This window comes from Orycteropus afer, unplaced genomic scaffold (assembly GCF_000298275.1).
Source record: "Orycteropus afer afer isolate SDZICR_OR568_19922 unplaced genomic scaffold, OryAfe1.0 scaffold00531, whole genome shotgun sequence".
In the NCBI taxonomy this organism is placed as follows: Eukaryota; Metazoa; Chordata; class Mammalia; order Tubulidentata; family Orycteropodidae; genus Orycteropus; species Orycteropus afer.
This window is the reverse complement of record NW_006922118.1, coordinates 302,774-312,792: the sequence shown is the minus strand read 5'-3', so window position 1 is coordinate 312,792 and position 10,019 is coordinate 302,774. Positions and strand designations below refer to the sequence as shown.

Here is a 10,019-nt window from a genome sequence, read left to right as displayed (position 1 = left end):
TTTAGTTAAGCAATTATTTACCCATCACGATAGAGGCAAATGTGAATTCAGTTAACGACCTTCTTCAACCACACCCGTCCCTGCTCTGGGCAAACTGGTTTAAGTGCCTCTTCTGTAGCTGAAAGCAGGCTCTGGGGCGTCTACCATCACTCAGTATGAAGCTGGAGGTCCAACTTGACCCAGAGGTGCATCACAAGAAAGCCCTGGCTGTCCGCTTGTGAACAATCAGCCGCCGAAATCCCTGGGGAGCACCGTTCTCCTCTGAAACACACAGGGCCTCCCTGAATCTCAATGGCTTCCTGCTGGGGGTCCCCGGGGGGTGGAAACTGTGCATTGCTCAGCTGGTTACTGAAACGTAGGAGGGTCCCGTCCACCCCCAGGCACCTTGGAATAGAGGCCTGGCAACCCCCTTCTGAGACGTCAGCCATGGCAACGCCTGCAAATGCAGTTCTAGTCTGACCCACGAGGGGGCGCCAGGGATTGGAGTGCAGTCAACATCACTTCAGTGCCACTAAGTCACAATGAGATCAGACTATGACAGCTCCTCTGTGAAAACTGAAATAGGTGAGCGTTTTCAACCATGAAAAGAAAATGAAATACCTTTAGACTCTAGTCCAAATACACCTACCACCCTTGTCTGTCACTAGACTCCAGGTCTCCCTGTTGAGAGCTGTCATTTTCATTGTCATGATTTTCCTGCTGGACGGAAACTCCCCTCCCCTTCTTGCTCTGCCGAGGGACCCAGGGACCCAGAAGAAAAACTGTGCTGGCCACAGTGATGTCCCTCACCCTCCTACTTGGACTAGATTGCTGAGTCCCCTGAAACTCAACGTACCACAAACTACCTTTCATGCTTCTCCATGTCCCGGCGTCATATTAACTTTACGGTACCCAAGTTTTACCTCCTTTTAGAAGACTCAACATGCAGATGGAATGCCTACTGATGTCATCTTAGTCCCTGCGGGGTGCAAACAGTTAACGTGTTCGGCTGCTAGCCAAAAGCTTGAAGGTTCGAGTCCACCCCCTGTGGGGTTGCCATGAGCCAAGCAGGACTTACTCCAACACGTCTCCAAGTTCCCAGGCTCATCGGGGTGCCTGGTACACAGTGTCCAAACCACTTAGCAAATAAATAGATTAATGGATGTGTCTCCCCCAGGCACGCAGTTACCAGTGGTCTTTGCTTTTGGTGGCCGACGCTCTTCACTGGCCATGGCCCTGTGTTCTGGACATGCAAACAGTCCTGGCGTTGAGCAAACATTTGCATGCATTTCCTATGCTCTGCCTCTCCAGAGAAGCCCAGAATGACAGCTTGGCATATCCGAGAAAAGCGGTGCTTGCGCCCTCAGCTGTCCCTGTGCTGCAGAAATTTCCTGGAAGGATTTTCCGAGGCCCCTTGATCCTCAAACTGTCTTGGCTCTCTCCCCAGAGGTGCTTAATTGTGGAACTGTCACCGCATGAGGCAGGGGCAGCCCCTGCTTTCCAGTCTGTTAAACACATCACCGGACTCACTACCGCTGACCCAGTTCTATTATCTTAAGGAAAAAAAAAAAAAAAAATTCCAGAAAATAGAATAATTGCCATGAGGTGGAGAGAAGGAGTTTCCAAGCACTCTGCTTCAAATCCAAATGCACCCAGCATTCTTTCGTTAAGAATTCGTTGTCATCACAGTCAAGGTAATTGGAAAATATTATTTTATTATCCAACGGACAGCATATTGACTTTAAAAATACAGTAAAGCAGACGTGGAAATAGCACATCTTGCAGACCAAGAGCACAGAGTGATAAACGGTGCCGGGGAGGTTGAGAAGGCCGAGCTGTCGTCCACCGGATGACCGCTTGGACACTTAAAATCCCCCCAGAGGGGGCCGGATTCCTGCAGGGTCCCGGCTTAGCTCCGCCAGCTCCCCTCCCTCCCTCCCCCTACCACAGCCCCCCAGATAAACTGGGCCCAAGGAACCCAGTACCCAGCCTCTCCCGCTGCTGGGAAAGAGAGGAAATATTGGTGCCTGAACCGGAAGGGGCGGGAGGGAGTCTAAGAAGGCAAGCTTGCTCACCTACCTGCTCTAATGTACCCAAGTCTTGTAAAGACCAATAATTTATTATGCTTAATGAGACAAAGAGTATGCCATTCTCTTTCCAGTCTCATAGTCTGATTAGAAAGAAAAATAAAAACAATATACAAAATCCTATATGAAAAAGTGAACTCCTGGGAGAAAGGGTTCTTTCATACACAGGGAGACCTGTGGGAGCTGGAACTTCATGGGATGGGCTGCATTTTTGGTGGGTCTCCCAAGTTTTCCACCTTTGACTTGGTGCAGTTGGACCACTTGGCTGTCGCGGTCTGGTAGCAGAAAATATTTGTGTTTTTCTCCTCTGACATGTTCCCCTTACAGTTTGTGGCTTTAACAGGTTTTACTATACGATGCAATTGTGCATTAAAAACCAACTGAGGCAAAGGCCACACCACTTGAAGAAGGTGGTGCATGTTACTGCTTGGACATGTGCAAATACTTGCACTGATGGAGGCTCTGTGGGATATGTTTTTACTGCAATTTGTTTAAAAGCACTGATCGCTGGGAGGGGAAAAGGGGTAGTTCTGACTTAGGAGGCACTGAGATTATTGTAATAATGGTGAAATAATTGGGGATGGGACTTGACTGATATCAATCCTATAGGACAGAGTAGAACTGGCCCCTAGAGTTTCCAAGGCTGTCATCTTTACAGAAGTCACTGTTCGCCCATGCAGCAGCTGGTCGGCTTGAACTGCGGACCTTTTGGTTTGCAGCCAAGCACGTAACCACTGAGCCACCAAAAAATATTCAAAACCACACCCACTGCCCTGGAGTCCATTCTGACCCACAGCGCCCCTAGAGGACCGAGTGGAACTGCACCACAGGGTCTCCAAGGCTGTCAGTCTTCACGGAAGCAAAGCCCAAACCACACCCACTGCCTGGAGTCCATTCTGACTCACAGCGCCCCTAGAGGACAGAGTGGAACTGCCCCACAGGGTCTCCAAGGCTGTCAATCTTTACAGAAGCAAAGCCCAAACCACACCCACTGCCTGGAGTCCATTCTGACTCACAGCGCCCCCAGAGGACAGAGTGGAACTGCACCACAGGGTTTCCAAGGCTGTCAATCTTTATAGAAGCCACATCTTTCTCCCATGGAGCAGCTAATGGGCTCAAACCCTTGCCCTTTTGATTTGCAGCCAAGCGCTTAACCACTGCACCACCAGGGCTCTGTAATTCATAAAAGGATATTGATAATGATTGCAGGAGAAGAAAAACATTATCAATGTCATTGAGTTATACAGTAAAACATATGAAAGTTGGAACCCGTGTAAGGCGGAAACTCGCCAGAGAAGGAAAATGCAAATATTTCCCACTGAAACAAGGGATTAAAAAAAGTGGGGACTGCACCCTGTCAAAGGTGGGAAACCTGCCAGACCCGGGGAATGGCAAAGCAGTCCCATCCTGTTTCAGCTGTCCCTGGTCTTGCTGCAAGTATAGAAATTGGTGGATTGGCAAAAGTCTTCTCCCCTATCATTCCCCACAATAAAAACTAAAACAAAACACGATTGCTCTGGTTCTAAAACCCGTCTTTGGTCAGCGGATGGTTGGAAAGGACAGAGGAAAGAGCTCAAGGGTCCAGACTGGTTCTAGGGTCCTGTCCCGTGTCAAGTTCACTAGGAGGTGTGTCTTGCATTTAACAGCAAGACACTTTTAGTCTCTGCAGGTCACGTTCAGTCAGTGTGCAGAGGACTGTTCGGTGAAGCAGGAATGGCAGTTTGAGCCTCGGGGGCCGTGGAATGCCAGATGAGAACACGTGACATCATATACCCATGAAAGGAAGTCCCCAAAGAGGCTGGCTTCTGGTACCTTGTCTGCGTTCCTTCCTTTTGGCCATGAATCAAAGCTGTAGCTCAACCTGAACTTGAAACCTATCCAGGGACCGCGAGGCACCGTGAAAATCCTTAGAGCCCTCTCATCCCCTTGACTTTGACAAATGACCGCCTGTCCTGCCTTCCCCAGCGTGGCTGCAGAGCCCACACATTTTAGCCAGGCCCTCAGAAGACGTGAATGTAAGTGGTCTTGGAGTCTCTGCCTAGCACGTTCTCGGCCGTGCACTTATAGAAACCTGCATCTCTCGGAGAGGCATACTGAATGGTCAAGGAGCCTTGCGGCTGCAGGAATTTGTTCCCGTAGACGCGGGCCTGTCCTCCGGCGGCCAGCTGGGCCTTGTCTGGCAGTTCCCACGTTATCCGGGCTTTGGGAATGCCCATGGCCAAGCAGTTTAGCTTGACGGTGCCCCCAGGACGGATGTAGATGACCGGGGTGGCCTCGCTGGTGATGCGTGGCGGATAGGCGATGACTATGACAGGGGTACTCACGGTGGAGGGACCCAGCTCAGTGTCCACCTTACACGTGTAGGTCCCCCTGTCAAACACCGAGGCCTCCCGTACCCTGAGTGTACCGTTCTGCAGGAGGGCGAAGCGCCCCACTTCCTGGGGGACCTCCAGGACCACACCGTTGGGGAGTGTCCAGGAGAATTGGCCCGGCCTGCCCGCTTGGAGGAGGCAGGGTAGGTACAACGTCTCTCCGTCGATGGTAGTCACCACCGGGCGGTGCTGACTGCCCACTGCAGGCTTGAGGCTCACCTTGAGGGCCACTAGCCTCTCGGAGTAGCCCGCGGCGTTCCTGGCCACGCAGCGGTAGGCCCCGGCGTCCCCAGAGGCCAGCCCGCTGATGTACAGCCTGCCGTCACTCTTGTGGTAGAATCGATGCAACCGTCTATTGCTGTGCAGCTCCGTCCCATTGGGAAGGACCCACAGCAGCGTGGGGGCCGGGGTCCCCGAGGCCGAGCAGTTCAGGCTGATGGTGTGGCCGGCCGTGGCGGTAATTTTCTCGCTCACTGGGTCGTGGAAGACAGGCTTCTCCACCGGGTCTAAGACTGTGAGCTGTACAATCAGCCTGGCCTCGCCACCTTCATTGCGAGCGATGCACGTGAACTGGACCGAATCACTGTGCCTCAGGCTGCGAATGTCAAGGGTGCCGTTGCGATGCACCGTGATCCGGTTCCCGTAGTACGGGGCGGGCAGGACCACCCCCTCGGGGAAAGCCCACAGAGCCCTTGGAGCCGGGATGCCCTCCGTCTGGCAATCGATGAGCTTCCGACTGCCCTCGGCCACGATCTCCCGCACTGTGGTGATGGCATCAGGGTGCCCGTTGATCTTGGGGGGCTGGACGTGGACTTGGACCCAGACCACCTTCCTGTCCTCCCTAGCACTGTTGCGCACCACGCAGGTGTAGTTGCCGCTGTCCGACCGCTGGGCCTTGCGAATGAGCAGGGTGCCATCATGGTAGACTTGGTACTTGTCCAAGGAGGCAGGGATCAGCCTGTTGGTGGGTGACAGCCAGGTCACGCTTGGCGTGGGCTCCCCTTTGGCCTCACACGTCACGGTGACCACATCACCATAGGGGACCTGGACAACGGAGTACGTCTTGTTGCGGATGGCCGCGGGCTCCGCCACCACCTTGACACGGACCCTCATTTCGTCCTTGCCTACCTGGTTCTCAGCAAAGCACATATAATCGCCTTCCTCGCCCATGCCCACCTCGTTGAAGTAGAGCGTGCCATTGTTGAACACCACATAGCGCTTGGCACGCCCGCCACTGTCGTCGGCCTGCATGTACGGGTTGACCAGACTCCCATCGGGGAGACTCCAAGAAATCTCGGGGTTGGGGAGCCCCGAGGCCACACAGTCCACCTTCAGGTCGCCCCCGTACAAGACTCTGTGGTCCTGCCCCTCCTTGTGCTCAATGGTGGCCGGTTTTATCACCACATTGACCTTCAGGAGCACGTAATCATCGCCAATCTTGTTCCGGGCAATGCACAGATAGTCCCCTGCGTCTTTGTCAGTGACGGACTTCACCACCAGCGTCCCGTTGGCAAACACCTTCATTCTGGGGTCAAAGCTAAAGGGGAACAAAAGGAAGGATACATGTAAGTCTCTCAAACGTGATCCCTGGATCCAGCTCACGGGGACGGGACTAAGACACATGGTGCTGAGAAATATTGGCGCACGTGACAGGCCACCACAAAAGTCAAAGCGTTTTGGCAGCTTGGAGGGAGTAGCATCCAAACGCTAAAATGATTTACTGCACAGAAGAACGCCTTGCTGGACTCTACCTTAGGGGCCCAAGCATTGATTTGAGGGTTTGAAATGCAGTGTGACATCAGCCCTGTAACACGAGTATTGTAGTCAAATATTTGGGGGTCATCGGCACAAACTGTCTGCAGCCAGCGGCTCCCCAAAAGGCCTGTGGTATGAGTCTACGGTGATTCCACGGAAGAAAGTCCTGGCTATCCAATTTCCAAAGATCACCCTTGAAAACCTCATGGAACACAGTTCTACTCTGACACACATTGGGTCCCCATAATTTGGAAACGGCTTGATGGCAATAAGGCTTTTTTTTTGTTTGTCTGTTTGTCTTTGCAGGAAGCAGGATTCACGGAGCTAGTTGTAATGATGGAAAAAGGAAAACAGTGCAGTCGTGAATCTGAAATAGCCTGCTAAGAAGCTTCAGTTCTTCTGCGTTAAAAAACGTTAGCTACTACTTTTACTTACCACAACTTTTTATGAGGTTTCATCTCATTAAAAGCCACTGCCCTGGAGTGGATTCTGACCCACAGCGCCCCTAGAGGACAGAGTGGAACTGCCCACAGGGTCTCCCAGGCTGTCAGTCTTCACAGAAGCAAAGCCCAAACCACACCCACTGCCTGGAGGGGATTCTGACCCACAGCGCCCCTAGAGGACAGAGTGGAACTGCACCACAGGGTCTCCAAGGCTGTCAATCTCCATAGAAACCGACTGCTTTCTTTCTCTCTTGGAGCAGCTGGTGGGTTTGAACCTCTGACCTTTTGCTTCACAGCCCAATGCCTCAACCACTGTGCCACCTGAGCTCCTTGCATCTCATTAGGAGGGAAAAAAGTGCCCAAATCAGTTGCCGTGGAGTCGGTTCCGAATCGTGGAAACCCCATCTGTGTCAGAATAGAACTGGCCTCCATAGGATTTTCAATGGTTGGTATTTTTTTGGAAGTAGATTGCCAGGTTTTTCTTCCAAGGTGCCTTTCAGTGAGGTCAAACTTCCAAGCTTTTGGTGAGCAGGTGAGGTTGTGAACCACTCGCATCATGCTCTCCCCACCCCCCCAACGCCTGCAGGGACTCCAAGGAGCAGCAAAGAAGCTGCAATGAATCGTGTAATTGTGGTCACTCCTGGAGGGTCGATGCTTAATTTGAATTTCTCAGAACTGGGCCGGGGCAGCGAAAAGACTTCTGTTGTACAATCTGTTACCGAAGCTGAATGATATGCACTAGCTAACCCATTCTTCCACCTGCAATGACCAGAAAATGGACCTACGATGGAAAAAGGAGCTGTGGTACCACAGCGATTAAAGCACTCAGCTGCTAAGCAAAACACTGCCCGTTTGGAAACCTCCAGCCTCTTCCTGGGAGAAAGACGAGGCAGTCTGTTTCCATGAAGATTGATAGCCCTGGAAACCCTGTGGTGCAGTTCCACTCTGTCCTCTAGGGGCGCTGTGGGTCAGAATGGACTCCAGGGCAGTGGGTGTGGTTTGGGCTTTGCTTCTGTGAAGATTGACAGCCTTGGAGACCCTGCGGTGCAGTTCCACTCCATCCTCTAGGGGCGCTGTGAGAATTGACTGGATGAATGTAACAGCAACCCAACAACTGGGAATATTTAGAGATTAAAATACACAGACCCCATCACTCCACCATTAAAATTGGCATGTCATTGAGATTTTTGGTCTGAATTCTTTGAAAGTCTGAACTTCCAGAATCCTTTCAGCAGATCATGCACCGTATTAGCTCAGATTGCTCAAGGACACAGCAGTATATAAACACGTCCCCCACGCACTGAGGGTGCGGCATTCGTTTTTTCCGCATTGCCCCTTCAGCTGAAATTCTTTCATGAATATTAGCTTAGAGGGATGTGGGTCACGCCCCGTCCCCTTTTTTTTTTCTTCCCCTAGCTGTGGTAAGTATATACATAACAAAACACTCACTGTTGACCTGTATTTAACATTTGGTGACATCATTAACTTCATCATGCACTGTCAGTCCCTAACAACATCAACAACTGACAACCTTTAGGGAAGTAGTTTGCCAGGTCTTTTTTCCTGAGAAGCAGCTGGCTGGGTTTGAACCACCAACTTTTCAGTGAGCAGCCAAGAGACAAACCATTGTGTCACCCAGGCTTATTAGAAATCTCCTTAACGGGACGGACACAGGGAAGAGGTGACTGTCGGGAGGAAGTGGGAGGGGAGCTGTTGCATTGTGGTAAATTGTGGTCAATGTCATGAGACAAAGTGTATGTGAACTGCTGTAGGGAAAGTAAATTTGCTCTGTAAATTTTCGCCCCAATCACAATTAAAGAAAAAAAAAACAACCTCCTTCATGCTGTTAGGCTACTGGTATTTTTAGAACTGCGCCACGGATCTTGAGGTGGGGGTGGGAGGAGAGTCTACCTGTAATTGAATTTGGAGTCCCTTGGGTGGTGCCCCTGGTGGACTTGAACATGCAACCTTTCAGTTAGCAGGCACGCATTTCATGCATCACCCAGGGACTCCATGGTCTGATCTACCCAAGCAGTAAACTCTGCGCACGTTCATTCTGGCCAAGGAAGCGTGCCTGTCGGGCCTGGCCACGAGGAAAGGTGTGCCCCCGCGTAGCTTGCACTAAGAGAGTAGCAGAGAGCTCAGACCAGGCGCATGTGGACGTGGAGAGGCGCCCGGGCTGTTCTCGCATCCAAGGTCAAGGTGTGCAGGCGCGCATGCTGCTTCCAGGGCGCCAAGCCTCTCCTACCTGAACAGCGCGTCTATCACCCTCTGCGACGGCAGCCTCCACTGCGTGCGCGGCCAGGGGTCCCCGGAGGCGCTGCAGTCCAGGCGCAGGGTCCCCCCGTAGCGCACGTCGGTGGTCCGCGGGGACGTGCCGGTGATGCGCGCGTTGGCCGCTGCGCGCTGCACCGTGAGCTGGACGGTCCTCCGCGCCGAGCCCACCAGGTTGGCAGCCACACACTCGTAGCGCCCGCTGTCCTTGGGCGCCAGGTGGCGGATGTAGAGGGTCCCATTGGGGAAGACAAAGAGGTTCCCGCGCACGAACTGCGAAGGGCGCACCTGGGTACCGTCACCCAGCACCCAGCGCAGGCTGGGCAGAGGCGCGGCCTTGGCCGTGCAGTGGATGTGGATACTGAGGCCGGGGGGCAGTGATATGTTCTCCTGCTTCTCCTGGTGGATGACCGGGGGCAGGGCCGCCACGTGCAAACGGATGGCCAGACTGTCGGCGCCCGCTGCGTTGCTGGCCACGCATTGGTACACGCCTCTGTCCAAGAAGGTGGCCTCTTTGATGGACAGGGTGCGGTTCTCATGCAACGTGATCCGGCCTTCCACGGGGGACACGGTGTGCCACACCCTCCTGTCCGGGAAGATCCAGGAGATCTGCGGGGCAGGGGTGCCCTTGGCCAAACACTCCATGGCGATGGTGTCTCCGAGGTAGACGGTGACATCCTGGTAGTGGGAGGCCAGCGTCTGAGGTTGCTGCGTGCTCACCGACAGCAGGACCGGCATGGTCTCTGCGCCGTGCAAATTCCTGGCCGTGCACAGGTACTGGCCGTGATCCTGCAGCTGGACCTTACGGATGACCAAGGTGCCGTTTTTCAGAACTTCCAACCGCTGTGTCCGGGTGTTTGGTGTCATGAGAGCCCCTAGGGGTAAGAAATACGTAAAATCAGATTGCACATAAAGGAAGCTTTTGGATGGTTATCAAATGAGTATGACCAATGGCCTCATTAAGGAGAGGGCACGATGGCTGCTGAGTGGCAGTTCAAACCCACTGTGCAGCTATGGGGGAGAAAGACCTGGTTAACTGTTTGGTTAAAGATTGACAGCCTTAGAAACCCTGTGGGGGCAGTTCCACTCTGTCCTCTAGGGGCGCTGTG

The 10,019-nt window shown here is 53.0% G+C and overlaps 1 protein-coding gene across 1 annotated transcript in view; it reads right to left on the bottom strand.

Annotated features, from left to right (window-relative positions):
* Positions 1 to 4,066: 4,066 nt before the first annotated feature.
* MXRA5 (matrix remodeling associated 5) overlaps positions 4,067 to 10,019 on the bottom strand; it is a 34,319-nt gene continuing 28,366 nt past the window's right edge. Inside the window, exons 4-6 of the mRNA XM_007955676.1 lie at positions 9,915 to 9,921; positions 8,885 to 9,785; positions 4,067 to 5,975 (exon numbers count right to left, since the gene is read on the bottom strand). Coding sequence (XP_007953867.1) covers positions 4,067 to 5,975; positions 8,885 to 9,785; positions 9,915 to 9,921 — 2,817 coding nt within the window. The remainder of the gene's footprint in view (positions 5,976 to 8,884; positions 9,786 to 9,914; positions 9,922 to 10,019) is intronic.